Below are 17,625 nucleotides of genomic sequence, written 5' to 3' on the forward strand. Positions count from 1 at the left end.
ACAAGCTGCTCTGTATTCAGGTGTACTTCTGATGAGCAGCATGAACATTCTGCTTTAGGGACCTGCTGCATAAAGTCTGGCAGAGGTCTTCTGGCTGCGGGGAAATAGAGGCTTCTCATTTCTTCAGGTTACTCAAAATATAGCTATTGAATGTTTTCATTCATTTGGCTGTCAGTCTTTGAATTCTAGGAGTGTGCTCACCTGTTGAATACAAATGTGCTGGAGCTGGTGGGAAACAGTGGCATTTTATGACATTGAATCAATAATAAAGACAAGTTATTTAAAAAAATAAGCTCACTTATTAGTGAGTGAAAAAAATTAGCTCACTCACTGTTATAGGCTCCAGTGCCTGTGGTTGTTCCCACAGCTTGCAGAAATTCCAGAAATCATATAGATTGTGTAAAAATAGAGAGCTCTGCTGTTAAAATGGTGGAAAATGGGCTGGTAGTGGAGGGAATGCCAACCAAGAGCAACTGCAGACACAACAATTACTTGGCTTCTAAATTTTTAGTTACAAGGAACATGCCGGATGATGGATGTATTCTCCATTTGACAAGGATGTAAATTAAACAAAAAAACTAGAAAGGAAATTCCTAAGAGCAATTGAAGGATGATTTTGTAGTACAAAGGTGTTTAGATATTTGGTGAGGTAGCTATTGCTTCTGAAATTGGAAATGCAGATTTATAGCCCATAGCTTCAGGGACCTTTGTTTATGATGGAAAACTTCAATCTTCATAAATCTCTTGCCAGGCATGCTGCTCTATACACTTTTCTTCATTTGTTGGGAAATAGTTATTTTTAAAACAAAATGTATAACCCAATATGTTGGAAGTCTGTATTGTAAGCACCATGTGTACAAAACTGTCTTTTTCATGTAAGTGTTCTCCCTATTTTAAGTTACGAGTCGTCATACTCTGCTCTCAGTTCTTCCATAATCTTTCTGTGTCACCTCCATTAAGACAGGTAACAACTTGGTGCCCCAATTTCTTTGTCTCTGCAATGACTGCAAAAATGCTCTTAGCAAGGGTGTAATAAGCAGGCATTAATTAAATCTGTAGGATGTGATTCACAGTATTTGGATCAAGGGCACATATGTAGGATACTTGAAAACAGATTGTAGAATTAAGTGTTGATACATAATTTGTTACTACTTCTGTTGATGTATTTAGTGATGTTTATTTTAATGTTTTCCTCAGCCCATTGCAAATGTGGACCAGGAGACCCTGACAGAGCTGGTGAAACCAAGCATTGACTACGTGCGTCATAAAAAATTCCGATCTGGGAATTACCCATCGTCGCTGAGCAATGAGACTGACAGGCTGGTTCACTGGTGCCATGGTGCCCCTGGAGTCATCCACATGCTCATGCAAGCTTATAAGGTAAATCATTCTGTGTTCATAGATTTCACAGATTCACAGAATATTCTGGGTTGGAGGGGACCCACAATGATTATTGAGTCTAGCCCTTAAGAGAGTGGCCCAAGCAGGGACCAAACCCACACCCTTGGTGTAATTAGCACCAAGCTCTTAGATATTTGTGTGTGTGTGTGTATATATATATATACCTCTATCTTTACAGAGAGACTTATATGCAAGCCTGTTTGTTTGCAAGACTTTATATAGTATCTTTCTAGATCTAGGCTTTTGAACAAGAACCCCAAGCAAGACACCTAAAAATCTCAGAAAACTTACATTGATATGTTTTAAAGAGAAAATAAGTGGGTAAGATTTCTTCTCAGGACACTAGCAGTTACTAAGCTTTCTTGGAAAAGAGACATAAAGAGTTTGGCATCAGAATCCTGGGTGTGAGAACTTTGACCTAAATTCTTTGAATCTTCATCCCAAGAGTTTTAACAATTATGTTGGTTTTCAAAAATAGGTTCATGTGCCTTGTCAAAGAATGTTTTCCATAAATTACTCCTTTATTAAGATGTAACTCTTGAGAACTTAACATCAGAGCTAAGATCTCAGGCAGGGCATAAATAATACTGCTGAGCTACCACAAGCCTGCTGTTTGCCCTTCTCCAATTTTAACTAGGTTTGCTACCTGACTTTTTGTGTGCTTCTGATTTGCATGACATTTGAAAGTATGCCATTTAATTAAATTTATGCAAATGGATTCTTGCTTTTGACAGCCCTCCTTGACAGATTCCCTGGTTGGCATCTGGGTGGGCTGATGAAAAGCAGGCCTGGTTTATGGAATAATTACTCATGCTGCTACCTGAAATGTGAACTTTAAATTTCTTACAGCATTGCTGCATGTAACGGCAGTTGCAGTTGCTTTTCTTTGGACTGTGGTAGGAGATTGACTTAACACTTCTCCACTCTCTCCTTTTTTTATCAATGTGATGCTTTCCCCAGCACAAAATGTTTTGCAAGAGGTGAGAGGGATAGGACCCAGTTCTGATTAGCAGTCTCCTTTTTTGGCCTCTTTCTGTGTTTAAAGTGGTGAAACATATGTTTTTCTATTATTCTTTCTATTCTTCTTTTTGAAGCACTGAAAGAAAAAAATTGGCATGTGTTTTGCTGGCTATGCTTTCATACCAGGTACAGGACTTGTGATAACACACAGCAGTGTTTGTCCTGGAAATCAAGTGCTGTCGCCAGGCCTGAATTCAAAATGTTACAGCTAAGCAGCTGGCAAACCCTGTTCAGAGAGAGGCACTTCCCGTATCAAGCTTGTGAATTTAAGAATCTTGCATGTTAGTTGCTTCTTTTATCTTACAAAATAGTTTGGCAGGGGGTACCATCTCTAAAGGACTAAGTCTACAGTAGTGCATCAGGTTTGTTTTGTTGGGGTTATTTTGGTAGGGGTTTTTGTTGTTGGTTTGGTGGTTTGTTTGTTTATCTGTAAAGTGACTTAGGCAAAGGTGAGCAACAAAGTGCCTTTATTAAGATGGAATTCTAGTATTAATCAGCTAAATTACTTGCTTTTGTGTGCTTCTTTCTGCATGAGCCCTCGATGTTTAAAGTGCATTTCAGTTGCAATAAACTTTGCAAAAGTGTTCCTCTGCTCAAACTGACTACTGCTTCTGAGTATATACTATACAAATATTCCAGCACAAGTACTCATAAAGGCAATGTAGGGTTCCTGCTTGTATTTGTGACAGCGAAAAGAACCCTGTGCTATGCAAAGAGATATTCTTGTGCATTTTTGACATGGAATTGAAGGCAGGCAGTGAGTAACCAGGAAGAATTAGTCATGAAGACCAGAACAGCAATTTAGGACCAGATTTGATACCCATTATTCTGTTTTACATTTCTTGGAGGCAGCATCACATTTCTGTATTTTCAAATTCTGGTTTGGGAATAGAAAATGAAGAAAAAAGGACCTCATAATCTTCAAATACATTGTAGATTTTAGAACCAAAGGCCCTGAACTTTAGTTTTTTTCTTTGGGGGTCCTGATTTTGGAAACAAAAATCAGAAAAGTTTTTTCTTTTACCCTGCAGGGAAAGGAGAAGCAGCTTACTAAGAAAAGAAAGAAAAGTCTATGAAGAATAGATTATTAAAATTCAAAATAAATTTTATATGGAAAAACCCTACACAAACAGCAAAACATCTGTCAGGAGCAGCTTCCTTTTTGTTTTCATTAGTACTTCAGTTGATGTGTGTTTATGCTCTGTTTTTATTCCACAGACTTTTAAAGAGGATAAATACCTGAAAGATGCTATGGATTGCAGTGATGTCATCTGGCAGAGAGGTTTATTGAGAAAAGGGTATGGGATCTGCCATGGTACTGCTGGCAATGGCTACTCCTTCTTGTCTCTCTATAACCTAACTCAGGACAGAAAGTACCTCTACCGAGCTTGCAAGGTGAGCTCTGCAGCAGCCCAGCAAAATCACTGTTCCCTTTCACATCCCAGTGCCTGTGCAAGGGTAAACAGGGGTGGGAGTGGGCTGATGTGCACTGGGGCTGGCTGGGACATGGGGTGGGATAACAGGGCCCATCACTTGCTGCACTTCACTCACTTTGACTGGACGACTTCAACTGTGTAGGTGGGGCAAGCACTGTCTGAATAAGCAGAGTGAAACAGACAAATTATTTGTAAGAGGGAGGGACTAAATGTATTCAGAAGAAAATAAGAGCCTGAAAATTAGCCTGCCTGAACAATAACAGACTGATGTTATGTGGTGCTAATTATTCCACTGAGACTTCCACTGCCCTCCTCAGGTCCTCAAGTTGTTTGTATTTGTATTTTGTAATTATTTGTTTTCAGACTAGTGCCTGTTTAGGGCTTTTAGAGCCCTGAACTGCAGTTATTAAATTGCTCACTTAAGAGTTTTTTATTAATACTAATTGCAGAGAAAGACACACTCAGAATTTTTCCACTGGAATTGTCCCAGTTCTACTCTCAGGTCTTGACTGTGCTATCACTAACTGAAGGAGAAGGCTTTCTCTGCCTATTTCCTTACCTTGCAAGACCTTGGTTTGGTTTGTTGGATTTTTTTTCAGTTTTATTCACTGACATGAGGTTTCATATTATGTTCACAGCTTTTTAGCTGAAGCCTTTTACACAGTATTGCAAATTAAGTTTGATGAGTTGCTTCCTAGGTGCTTTTTAGTGAATATTGGCCATATGTAAAGTTACTGTATTCATCTCTGCAGTCAGCCTGTCCTCTCTCAGCAGAGCTTTAAAAATCTGCTGCTTGTCTCACATTTACCAAAGCATCATGCTGTGAGGACACCTGTAGACATACCTGCATCCTAGAGATTGAAATAAAACCCTAGAATACTCCCACAGCAAATGTGTGACTTTGTTACACATGGAGTCACCCACTGCTGATGTGTGAGCCACAGCACCCTGCAGGCATTGCTGGCAGCATGGCTGTCAACTCTCCCTGTCATCCTCCATGCTAGCACACCTTCTGCAGCTCTGGGCAGCATTGGCAGCTCCTGGTGGGGCTGCATTTCTGGCCCAAGAGAGCCCTGGTGTTTGTCCACACCTTTTTAGAGAAAAGCTAACGTATCTGTCTCAAAGCCAGAAAAAGGCAGAGGCTCTGTTATGTACCTGAAATCCCTTTGAGAAGGAGGTTGTGATGCAGTGGCCAAAGACTGTTTGCTGGAGCTGCCCGTCAGTCAGGCAGTGGATTTGCAGCCACTCTGCCACATAGCATCTCCAGTATGCCCCAAGGGGATGCTGGAGATGCTAAGTGGGAGAGTGGGGAGACAACAGGCAGAGTAAGGGGGAAACAGGCAGAGGAATTTCTTTGTCTGGCATTCTTGAAATCTTTTCTTTCTGAGCCAGAGTGTGCAGGGAAGCAAACATGCAGTTATGTTGGTACCTAGAGGCCTGTAACTGAGAGAATGAGATGGCTGCCCTCCCAGTGGTGCTTCTTCACACCAAAAACATCAATCCCAAGGGAAGGAGTCTTTCCTGGAATACCTGGTTACCTCACGAAAGCCATGAAACTGTTTCACAAATGAACCACAAGAACTTGAATAGAGGAGACCCCTGTTTTGTGCTTCACGATTTATCTTCACAGCTTTTCTCTCAAATTATCAGGAGCTGAGGCACTCTTAGCTGGCCTGTCTGTAAGAGGAGACAGGGGCTGTGGCATCCTGGGCTCCAGGTAACAGAGCATTGAGCCCTGTGCTGTTCAGCCTTGTGATTGCCACTGTTGGTGGCAAGCATGCCAGTCTGTGTGACAAATAATGTCAGATGTCTTCCTAAGATATTGTTTCTTTCCCCTCTCCCCCCACCAGTTAAACAAAGATCCTGTGGCTTACTGGATCGCAGTTGTGCTGAAGCTGTGAACTTGCAAATGATGGTTGTGTTTCAGTAGCCTAGGGTGCATTTTTCAAATTTCTGTTGCAGTTCCCAGGCTGGAAGTAATAATCAAGGCTAGTGTGCAATCAGATGTGGATGTTGCAAGAATTGATTGTAGCTTAGAAACATGCCATAAACATGTTTGGTCCTTGCATTTAAGACAGGATTACATGGGAGAATTAAACCATAGTTTGGAGATCTATACCCAGAGGGTGCCCAGAAATGTTTAATCAGTTCTTAATAACAGTGTGAATCACAGTGTTTGTGGTTTTTTCCTTGTGTTTCCTGAAGACACGCACATATGCACATACCTCTATCAAGAGAAGATCATCATCCTCCACTAAATATTTAAACAGAACAGAGTGGGGAGGGGAGGGGAGGGAGAGAGGAAATACCACCCATTTCCTTCTTATGAACAGACTGGTGGCTCTGGAGCCATGCTTAGACCCCATAAAGCCCCAGCTCTAGGGCAGGGGCATCCTCTAGTTAGACTGATGTGTTTGCTAGCAGGTAGGCCAAATTGCAGGAGAAGCAGAGAGAGACCTTTCAGTTGTTTGCTTTGCAGGAGTCTCTGCATGTATTTTGAACAAGCAGTGGTTTGCATGCAAGCACAGAAATTCCAGGGGAACTTGTGCCCCCCTAATGTTCTGGGGAGCCATAAAGGAGAAGTAGCTGGCTGTTACTGAATTGATCCAGGTGCGGTTCATAAATCATGTGTGTCTAATGTAGCTACTGCAGCAGTGCTGATCGCATGTGAGAAAGACACTGTTAACTCTTTTTAATGGTAATCCATCTCCTGCAACAAAACATTGATGACCATAATTGTCTAACTGTATTTATAATGATTTTTCATAAGGCTTGGGAAGAGCAAATAAATGAAACTAATTAATGACAGCTGAAGATTTAATACTCTAAATTGGTAATTGGCACAGAAATGAAAGAAACCCAAAATGCAATTAACAGCTGTAAGTCCTCAGTTTGTGGATAAATTAAACACCAAGAGAGATAAGAGTCTGATACAATATTAGTAAAATTTTGACTGAGCTTATCTGTTCTTACAGCATTTTTCCTTGGCATGTAGCAGGGTTGATTTACAAAAAGCAGATGTCTAGCCCACCATTACATCGTTATGAAACTGAAACTCACTCTGTGCAAATACATATTTTAAAACCTGATTGCAGGCCTTGTCATGGTTGAGGGAGGACAAATTGATCTCAGTGATTTATGTGTTGTGTGTCTGCTTACACTGCTTCACCTTTTGTACCTACTAATGATATTCAGATACTCAAGCTTGCATTTAACAATCTTGAATAAAAATGTATTTTTTTAATGTGTTCCCCAGTTTGCTGAATGGTGTTTGGAGTATGGTGCACATGGATGTCGTATTCCTGACCGACCTTATTCCCTCTTTGAAGGTAAAGTGATGGTGTTGCAAATGGTCTTGTACTACAGGAAGGAGTGGCATCCTTGCAATTTTGGCACATGCGTAGGAGTTGGGAAGTCTTTGGTGGGTTCCTTCACTATTAAACCCCCCCCTATACCATCATCTCTGCCTAAAAGGCAGGGAGTAGAAAAGGACAAAGAAAAATCATTCACTATCACAACTCTCACTCCTGCTTTCATTTCAGCAGCTCGAATGTAAAACCAGTGGCAGTGTTACTCTGGAATAAAATTCTACTGTGCTGATGCAGCTTGGTTTAAAGCAAATGAAGTTCAGGCAAGAGTTTTGTCACAGGTGGTTTTTCAGAGGGACTGGGCAGAGGAGCAGCTATGGGTAAGAGGTCTCCAACTAGCTGCTGGCTGTCAGAACTAGAGCTTCTCTGCTGCCATACTCAACCAAGGAAGAGGTAGTTTTAATATGAACCCAAATCACTTGAACAGGAGAGCAGTGCAGAATTCTTAGGGGCTTATCTGTAAGTTCCAAAATGTTACCAGATACTTTCCTAGAGCTTTGTATTTTTTAATATAGCTTATTTTCTATTCCTTGTATCATCCTCATGTTATAGAATCAGTAGCAAGGAATTACAGGTCCAAGTGGGATTTAAGGTAGCAGCGCGGCTGCTCCATGAGCAACGAGCCTCGTGTGCCACCTGCCGCAGATATTTGAAATTACAGCAGCCTAGCAGGGATATTTGCAAATTAACAATCCAGGGCATGAATGAACACAAGAGAGCAGAAGTTTTTATGCAGCCCATCTAAATACAGTGTTATTATCGTAATGCTTAAAGGAGAAAAGCATAAGTATCCCTATTCCTGAGAGCACCCCTGCAGGCTCTTGTAGGGAGGGAAAAGAGCATTAATACAATCTGTTGTATAAAACTTTGAAATTTGTTGAGAAGGTAAAACAGTGCAAAGAGCAGGATGATTTGTGCTTGAATGATGACATGGAGCTTTTATTTTGCTTTTTAATTGTCTGGAATTTTTAAAGAAAAATACAGAAATCTCATATTTGAGATTGAAAAACCTCTTAAACTGGGGCTTTGTTTCTTTTTGTAGCCAAAATCGTGCTTGCAGTTGTCCAGTTCTGCCTGTACGTGCATGCTTGGAAGAGAAGTTGCATGTGCATCTTACGGAATTGTCCTGTTTTGTTTCCATCAGATACTGTAATTCAGAAAGGTTCCTTCATATATATGCATAGCTGTTTATAAAATAGGGTTTTAGCTTGATCATAAAATTGAACTTGTATCTGTATGATTTCCTTGTTGTGCCTCTCCTGTCTGTCACCCTATGAGTTCTGTTGGGTGATGCACTTTGGGGTCTGGATGGCCTCTTCATGGATAGTGAGGAAATTATTGCACTTGTGAAGTACAGATTAAAGTTTTGGCTTTTTCTTTTAACCAGTGAAAGGAAAGCAAGAGCTGCTCAAACTGTGAAGGACAGTCCAAGCTTGGATGAACTTTTTCTTAATTTGAAATAGCATTGAGGTTGTTAAGTTGAAGAGATGTTAGCAGAGACATCTTGGTTCTTGCCTTTGATATTTTCAAACAAAATTTGGTTTCTTGGGCAAAGTACAGATGAACTTGCCTTTCCGTAGGGCCTAAGTTCACCTCTTTAAAAAAAGATCCTAGCGAGGGAGGTGTTCCAGTAGGTGCTGTTGCCTTTGCTGTCAGCTGTGCTATTTTAATGTGCACAATGATCTCCTTCTTATGTTTTAGGTATGGCTGGAGCTATTCACTTCCTCTCAGACATTACAGTACCGGAGACTTCCCAGTTTCCAGCGTTTGAACTTAGACCTCAAAGGAGGGAAAACAAAGTGGAACAGGACAGCTAAAACCATCATCTTGAAAGGAAACTGATGCCAAAAGAGATGAGACTGTTTTGTGCCTCTGATAGCGAATGAACTTGACGCTGAACTGACAGATGGATAAAGCCCTTTTCTCACCCCTCCTGCCCCAAAGGACCATGAAGTCATTAAGAGCATGAACAGGAGAAGCGACACTTAAGTTCTGTTAAAGTGACACCTTCAGATGTAGGACCAGAGAAGTCAAGTTTTGAACTTTCTCTTTTCTGTTGTATTTGTCTTCTTCAGGTCTTTGCCATGCTCTGCACGTTTATTGGTGTTGTGTGTTGATCCGAGTCTTTTGTTGTTAGCCAAAAGCTGGTCTCCGTGTGAATCTCTGTCCTGTACCTTCGTGCATGACTCACAAGAGCAGTGTTGCTTTCTGCAGCGTGGTTACCCGTAGAGAGAGTTCGCTGCAGGACGGTGCCCAGCTTCACTGGTGTGCTGGCAGCTCTACAAAGAGATGAAAAACGTTTCTGTGTTCATTTTTTCCTGCCTTTTTCTCCACAGTCCTTACAAGCTAGGCTGGTGGAGATCAGCCTGTTTTGATGAAGAGGCATGAGGCCATTTCCATTTTCAGAAAGTTAGCAGGTTGGAAGGGATCTGACTTGTCTTTTGCTGCTGTTGTGGGAGGCTTCTTTGAAAGTCTGAAAGAGAGGTTCCCTTTGATACCTGCAGCTGGTTAGTGTGTTAGGTGCTTATAGCAGGGTGGAGATGCTTTTCCCCACTGCTGCAAAGCCCCATGAGCTCACGCCATGCCATGAGCTTAAACTGCAGGTGGAGTCACTCAGACTAACCTCCCCCTGCCACCAACAGCAGAACCTGAACAGCATAACTGCTTCTCCTTTCTTAGACCTCGATTTGGAATAAACCTCTCCTGCAGCATCTCATACACAGATGAGCAAGGGAGGGTGCCTCCCCTCCCAAGTAGTAGTACAGGAGTGATAAATAAAGCTTTTGGAAGCTGCAGAGGATTATTGAGCAATATGAAGCCATTGCTAGGGGTTGTAATTGAAGTATATTTAATCTTCAAATCCACACAGAAAAGGCTCTTTTCCCATAGTCTTCAATGCTGCTAGGGCTTTTCTTCCCCCTGTAGTGTGGTGGGGTTGTGAAATACCAGACTTGCCTCCAGGTGCTCCTGAGTATCAGGCCATTGGTTTGGGAGAACACATGTACTCTTAGAGCAGGCTTATGTGTCCAGGTAGTACCTGAAGTGTAGCGCACTCCCAGTCACTCAGGCTCTGTGGTCATCCTCCCCCAGGTCTCCTTGTGCTCTTGTCAGTCAGGTGCTGATTTTAATTGGTATCTTCTGTCAGGTGCAAGTGTGACAGATGGCACAGTTTGACCTTTTGGGCTCACATTGGGACATCTGTGACCTGTGGGCCATCTGCTGAGTGCCAGTGTATGACGTTGGGCTTGGAGATGCATTGTTGCTCTTGCATAAATCGGTCTTGATTTGTCACCTTGCAGGTGACTTCCTTGAGCACATTCCAGTGTCCGTTGCCAAATCCCTTGTGATGTTAATAATTTCCCCATTCAGTTCTGCTGGACAGCAGCAGCAGTGTAAGTGCACAAACAGCTTAACATCACAGTGTAGCAGCTTCTCTGCTGGTTTGTCAGGGAGGATTAAAACATGGGAGCAGCAGAAGAGACTTCTCCACCCCTCTGGCAAAGGCAGAAGGTGATATGAGAGCAACAAACCCAGCTGCATCTCTACAGCCAGAGATTGGGGAAAATGCTGAAAGGCAGTGGGAATGGGGAATGCTGCATGGCAAGCAGCTGGGCTGAAGCAAACAGGAGCAGAGCAGAAAAGTGAGGAACAGAAGGAGTTATTCACGTGAGGGATTAGTGAGAAACAGGAAGAGCTGATCGTGGAGGCAACGTGTAGTGTACCAGCAGAAACATCTCGATGAGAGATTCCTCCATGCCAAGAGCTAACTCTGTTTCTTTCTTCAGCCTGTGGATCCCTCATCCTGCCCATAGAGAAGCCAGGAAGGAAACTTGGCCAGGAAGTCTGAGAGAAATGCTAACAGAGGTAGATGCCAGCTCAGAGCATGTTGGGTGTGTTAACAGACTCACCACATTTACAGGAACTGCCTGCAAACACTGGTCACCCTGGCAAATCCCAAGCCTCTGTTGTATGGACTGTTTAACTAGGTAGGTTTTTCATTTAGTGATTATATGCATATTGGTCTTGGCTACTGTGCTTGGAATGCCTCCTGTGGGAGGTGAGTTTGGCTGGCTGGGGCCTGAAGGGAATTCAAACCTGCTAGTTTTAAAAATACACAGATATATACACACTAAGAACAGCTGAATGCCGAGCAGATCCCCAAGATGCTGCAGTGTACCTGTCAAGCTAATGAGCAAGTCAGCTACCTGCTCTTCCGTACCATAGCCAGCCTTCTGCCATGGTGGGGCCTGGCACCATCTTTCTCTGCAGAATCCTCTCCCAACTGAGTAGGACTGGAAATGTATCGAGCTGGGAAGTGTCTTGACAGTGCATCTGCCTCATCTTCCTGACGTGACTTTCCCCGTGGCTCCTTTCTGTTCGTCACAGCATTGTGATATCTAGGTGGCCCCTTAAGGAAAGATAGGGTGTGAAGGTGAAAAAGTGCATTTCACCAAGGCATTGTCTTCAGAAATGACATCAAACTACAAATGTAGAAAATGTCTTAATAATCCCTGGTTTGCTTTGTCCGTGTGTTATTAAACCTGTTGCAAAAAGCAGTAGTGTTAAAAATGGAAATGCTCTTTGGGCAGAAAAAGAGGAAAATATGCTGATGTTTTGTTCTTTGGCTTTATTAGTAAAGATCAAGCTATGTGGTGGTAATTTGTATGAGTCTGTTTTTTTCTTCATTGTGGTTCTCCTTCCTTCCATCCAGCACTGTGGTGATAGCTGTCCCACTGATCTGATTGCTGAGCTGCTTCCCTATCTCATAGTCCTGCAGGATGCCAGAAAGAGGGCAGATTGCTGTTTTTGTAACCTTCCCATTTTCCTAGTACTGCAGGTGCCTTTCCTGCTGCTGCTCCCAGATGATTTTTAGTGTATGCTGCTTAGTGCAAAGCCCTGCTTTCCTTTGTGGCCACACAGATCCAGTTGAAGAGTTTGCAGCTAAAGCCAGACTTGGGATGAACTGGTTTTTTTTAAACACATGTATGAAATTTGTCTGTTCAGCTGAATAACAGCTGTTTCCCACCTTTGAGGAAGTATGAAATGTTCCTCTAGCTAGGCTATAACAGAAGGAAACATCAGGTATGCTGCAAGCACAGGGTAGTATTTCTGTTTCACAAAGCCCCTCGTACCACTCATGGCCATCTTGGCCACCAAGAGAAACTGCTTTTTTTGGATGGAGAGGATCAGTTCTGGTCTGTAGACAACCTGTACAAATTCAGGTGTAGGTTGATAACGGCACTGGGGCTTTTTCTAGCACAGCAGATCGCTAACCTGTAAATAGTGCATGAGAGATGCATGGGAAGAAGCATGTGTGCTGTGTGTCACCTCACAGCTACATCCCACTGTGCTGCCTGAGCCCTGCCCAGCAGGGTGTTAGATGCAGCAGCCTTTCCTAGTGAAACTGTTCACTTTTTCCCATAGGTTTTCATTGGTTTCACGTCGATTCCCAGTCAGGGCCAGTGTGATTTGTGCACAGGGACCTGACTTTAAACCACTGCTTGCTTCTCCTTGACATCTACAAGTGGATTGTGGTAAATCCAGCTTGTAGCTATTAGGGAAGATAGGGTTAGGCAGCAGGAGAGAAGCAGAGTGGGACAGGTAAAGAGACATCCATCCTTGTGACTCCTCTCACTGCATAAAGAATAACAGACTGGTGCAGGAAGGCAAGGCTGCTTAATTTGTCACTGTTCCCTCTGCCTTCTCTGCTGTCACATTCACCTTGCAGCACATGGCAGCTTGGAACGGTGGCTGCCAGTTGCACCTCTCATCTTTAATTGCCTTATTATCTAGCAGTTGCTTTGTAAAAGCTGTCTCACGCTGGATCTTGGCCTGCGTGGTGTCTCTGTAGTCATTTCCCTGCCAAATAGTACAAACTGTAAGGCAGCTCAGCTCCTGGTGACAGGGCATCAGAGGGGAGGGTTCCCACAGCCACAGGGCCTACAAAGGCATCTTGTTCCACCTACTCAATTAGCAATGTTAGATCAGAAAAAGAAGATAGGCTTCACTATCTGAAAAAGTGTTATGGCTTCTTGGCTGAGCTGTGTGCCAAAAAGTGACGTTTTGGATATACATGCATATGAAGATAACCTTTCTGAGGTTTTGGAGTTGGGTTTTTTAAAGCAGGGAAGACATAAAACTTCCTTTGCTTCATCACATGGTCTGAATACTTTTTTGGAAAATATAGTTCCAGCTGTTTGTTTTTACAGCAGTGTAAGCTGTCACAGAGGCTCCAAAGGAAAAAAAACAAAACCAACAAAAAACACCCACAAACCGTAAAAAGTTGTTACTACATTATCACTTCCCAAAGTGATGAAACACAGGCCCCACAAGAGTCCCTGGTGCTGCCTCTTCTCATAAAGCAGCACAGCCGGAGATTTCAGCAGAAGGGCACTGACCCCCTTCTCATTCTTTCTGCTGCCAGGTCACAGGGGCAGAGACTGCAGAAGGGTCCTTCCCTGCCTGGTCCCTGCCTCCTCAGAGGTACACCAGACACATTTTGGGGATGCAGAATTGAAGAAAGTACTTGAGGGGTTACACTGTTCATGCTCCTGGCTCCCCACCTGGGTTCAGTGGCTCCACTAAAGCAGCTCCCATCTGCCCAAGCCCTGTCAAGGGGTTTAACCCCCCTGGATCAAACCTCACTGCAAGAACCAGGAGACAGACAGGCACAAGACACAAAAATCACCTTCCTGAGGTAGACTGGAAGATCTCAAAGGCTTGCTGGGAGCCAGCTGCACACTGGTCCAGTGCCTCTGGGAAAGGGCAGGGGACTACCCCACAGATCCCCAGGGCTCCCAGCCATGACAAGCAACCTTATTTTGCAGTCAAAACACCACTCTGCCTCAGGGAGGCACCAAAACCTCTCTAGTGTTTGAGAGAGGACACAACAGCTGCACCCAGAGAATCCCAGCAGATAAAGCACCAAACCCCCATGGGGAAGTTCACATTAGCAAAGCTGCAGCAGCTGGCAGCTCCTAGGGCATGGCCACTGCCAAGGAAAGTCCTGTTGGAATTGGCGAGGCAACTGGAGGAAAGGCATGTAAACAATTTGCAATTAACACGTGCGGATGCCCACGCAGGTGGTGTGTTTTCAAGAAAAGACCAAGCAGGTTTGCTAGCAGAGAATTCCCTGTGTTGTACGAGGTAGTGTCATCCATCAACACTAGGAAATAAAAGAGCCAGACTTCAGGAAAACTTCACCTGAAGTTGAATTTCACTGTACGAAGGCTTCTATTCGATGCGTCCAGGACAATGCCAGTTGTCACAGATACATTTTATAATATAAAAGGACTTAACAACATCTATCTATTAAAATGAGGTCTGTTGTCATTTCTATTGACAGAAAAAGGTTGGAATTGCTTTTAAAAAAATATGTTCTGTAAATACAACCATACTCGGTGACATACACAGCTTTCACACTTCAAGAGCAAGCTGATTTAGAAAATAGATACAGTTGTGATGTGCAGATGGACCTCATATTCATCTATACAACGTACTTTTTGTTATCTTAAATGTCCCTCAAGCTAAGACTGCACACACAGAAGTACTTTGCTTTGTCCCTTATTATGATGCACAGTAAGGGAAAGCCTTGGTTACAATTTCACCCAAGTCAGGTATGCAGAAGTGAACAACTCTTAGCTCTGCTCCAGATGGCTACTGATTCCACCAGCAGAAACAGTGGCCCTTACAAGCTTTTCTGTTAGACACTCATATTGACAGGAAAAGGGATGTTTTGCAAATCCAGCTTGACACCTAGAAACAATTTCTCAGAAGCCACTGGCATAGAACAGCACAATAAAGCTTTGGCTCCCTGTGCAATATAGGTCTTCATATGACTCCAAACCACCGCAGTGAAACTTCTGTGCCCTGGCTGGCATCACACAGGAGCATTCACTTGGTACCCAAAAGACCACATGGGACTCTTAACCCTCAGCTATGTTATTTTTGCAGGTCCTTCAGCAGCAGGAGGCAATGGCATCTTCTTGTCACTGCTAGGTGACGTGACTGAATATGCACAAAGGGAGAAGGTCTCATTAGTATGAAGTCATGTTTCAGAGCAACTTCAAATTTTTGCTAGACATGGATGAGTGTGAGAGCCCTCACAGGCAAAGGGGCTCTGTTTTTATTCAAAGATGTTCATTTGTGGTCACTCAGAGGATCGGCCATGAGCACTCACAACAAAATACATTAAGAGCTAAGAGATATTGAAAGCCAAACCACCTGTGCATCAGGTCAAAGAATGCTATTAAGAACCTGTCCCAAAAAGTTATTATTTTTCTGACCTAGAGAGGAGAGCAGATTTACAGATCTATCACCTAGGATGACAGCTTTACTTGTACTCTTTGTGGCAGCAGTAAGACTATAATGGAAGATACTATTTCTCAGGGACTAAACTCCCATCAATGCCTAAGGGAGTAAACTTGTACCTATGCTCCCATCCCTTCTTACTGTAAATATTTTCCAATTTAGGGAAGAAAACTTATGTATTTCAGTGTTTCTGACTGTTCTGTCACAAGGCACAAGTAGCTCTGAGTTTTTAACACCTTCCTCTCGTGCCAACATGTAGGTCATTGTCTATTTCATACAATCTCAGGGCTGGTAAAACAAGGGGAGCCAAGATGCCAATCACACAAGCCAAGTTCACATGATGGGCAAGAAGCATTCAAGTCCCAGTCCTTAATTCTGGATGCATCATTTAAAGTAACAACTCTTTTCTAGGGCACTTGGCAGAGCCCCTGCCACAACTCAACCAATACTGGTACTCTAGTCACAGTGACCTTTCTCAGAGCATCTTTCTGTTATACATCAGAACTAAACTGTAAAAGAAAATAGTAAAAGTGAAAGATGGTAGTCACAATTTCTGGTAAAATCATTGCCCTGCTGCTTCTACCTTTATCTTCTTTGTCTGTCGTTTCCCTTAGCTGAGGGCATTTCTGCTGTGGGGTCTTAGGAGGCTGCACATCACTGGGGTCACAAGAACTGCTATCAGTAACCTGCCACAATGCAATTAAAACCTCGATTGAAACAAACAATAAATAAAGAGAAAGACATACAGGTTTTAAATATAGGTTTCCATTAAAAGCATTACAAAGACAACTTATCTCGTTTTGAAGAAAAAGAAAAAATCCACTTCTACTAAAAAAAAAAAAAAAAAAAAAAAGAAAAAGAAAAAAAATTTTAAAATCACCCTTTTGCAAGTAACTTTAATGAGGAAAGGTGCAGGGAAGGGAAGGAGAGAAGGAGAGAAGACTTGGAGAACTAGCAAGTGTTCAAAAGGGCAGGTGCCCTCCATCTTGGTCATATTGCAATTGCACCTTCTTCTCACACAGTCAGGTCAGAGAGCCAGAGTTCTCATGTGGAGGATTTCACCACCTGCTCATATGGGGGAGGTGGTGTGTTGCAATAGGAAGGTGGGGGTGGGTAAACCGGGTTTCCTTGTGGGGAATTGGGCTGGACGTGGAAAGCCATGGCCATGGGATTCATCACAGGTCCACCTGGATCTGTGTAATACGGCACTCCAGGCTGTTGTGACCCTGAAAGAAAGAAAAGGAGAGAAAAGGTATCAGCAACAGTAGAGGCATCAGGTTGTGCTCTCCCAGGGCTTGTGCTCTGCATACTCAGACAAGGTTTTTCACAGTGTTCATCAGAGCAAAGACAAGAAGTCTTTCTCCCTTCTAGAAAAAAAACAGGCTGGAAGGACTGCATTCACCTCTTCAGATACTACCAAAAAGTTTCAGTTTTGCATCCAACAGAAATCACTTAGTGAAGCAAAGGGCACCAGTGCCCCAAGCAACTACCATTTCAAAGGGAAAACAGTGAGCCCTGTTCAGTTGCTGTGACAGAAAAGCTTTTCTGTCTGCAGAAAGGAGAGGAGGGGGATCCCAGATGGACAAAGGAGTCTCTACTGTGGCCCTGACTCAGGTGTCAAGTTTTACAAAAGGACTTCAGAGATTATTTTGTGGTGTCCTGGATCTGCTGATAAGCCAGAGTGAAGCTCAGATGGATAATTTCCCTCCTAGGCACTGTACAGGTGCCCTCCTAGGCACCTAGTTTAGAGGTGAACCTGTACAAAGCAAGGAGCCAAGCTGTAGTCAGTTACTGCTGGCTAACACAATGGGACAAGATTGCTTTGCATAGATTCAGTTTAAGAAACGACATCAGAGCCTGCAGGGATAAGGAAAGGAAATATATGGCCAAACACAAAATTCCTTGGCTATGACACATAAGGAGTAACAAAGATTGCTGCCATAAGAATAAAGCTGGTGTGTAACCCTCCTCAGAAATCACAGTGGGTGGTGGAAGATGACTTAATGCAACTGAAGTCACAGACTATCTCAAGATTTTTCTTTCTCTCTGTCTGTTTAAATAAAGATGGACTGGGAAAAAAAGTCATGGCT

At 43.0% G+C, this 17,625-nt stretch overlaps 2 protein-coding genes across 2 annotated transcripts in view; one reads left to right on the forward strand and one right to left on the reverse strand.

The window, feature by feature from the left end:
* Nucleotides 1-11,884, forward strand: part of LANCL2 (LanC like 2) — a 33,186-nt gene extending 21,302 nt beyond the window's left edge. Inside the window, exons 6-9 of the mRNA XM_038125929.1 lie at nt 1,198-1,380; nt 3,640-3,816; nt 7,114-7,186; nt 8,927-11,884. Of these exons, the coding sequence (XP_037981857.1) occupies nt 1,198-1,380; nt 3,640-3,816; nt 7,114-7,186; nt 8,927-9,042 (549 nt within the window). The 3' untranslated portion in view covers nt 9,043-11,884. The remainder of the gene's footprint in view (nt 1-1,197; nt 1,381-3,639; nt 3,817-7,113; nt 7,187-8,926) is intronic.
* A 4,396-nt stretch (nt 11,885-16,280) lies between these two features.
* VOPP1 (VOPP1 WW domain binding protein) overlaps nt 16,281-17,625 on the reverse strand; it is a 61,825-nt gene continuing 60,480 nt past the window's right edge. The window contains exon 5 of the mRNA XM_038125941.1: nt 16,281-16,761. Coding sequence (XP_037981869.1) covers nt 16,580-16,761 — 182 coding nt within the window. The 3' untranslated portion in view covers nt 16,281-16,579. The remainder of the gene's footprint in view (nt 16,762-17,625) is intronic.

This window comes from Motacilla alba, chromosome 2, assembly GCF_015832195.1.
Source record: "Motacilla alba alba isolate MOTALB_02 chromosome 2, Motacilla_alba_V1.0_pri, whole genome shotgun sequence".
In the NCBI taxonomy this organism is placed as follows: Eukaryota; Metazoa; Chordata; class Aves; order Passeriformes; family Motacillidae; genus Motacilla; species Motacilla alba.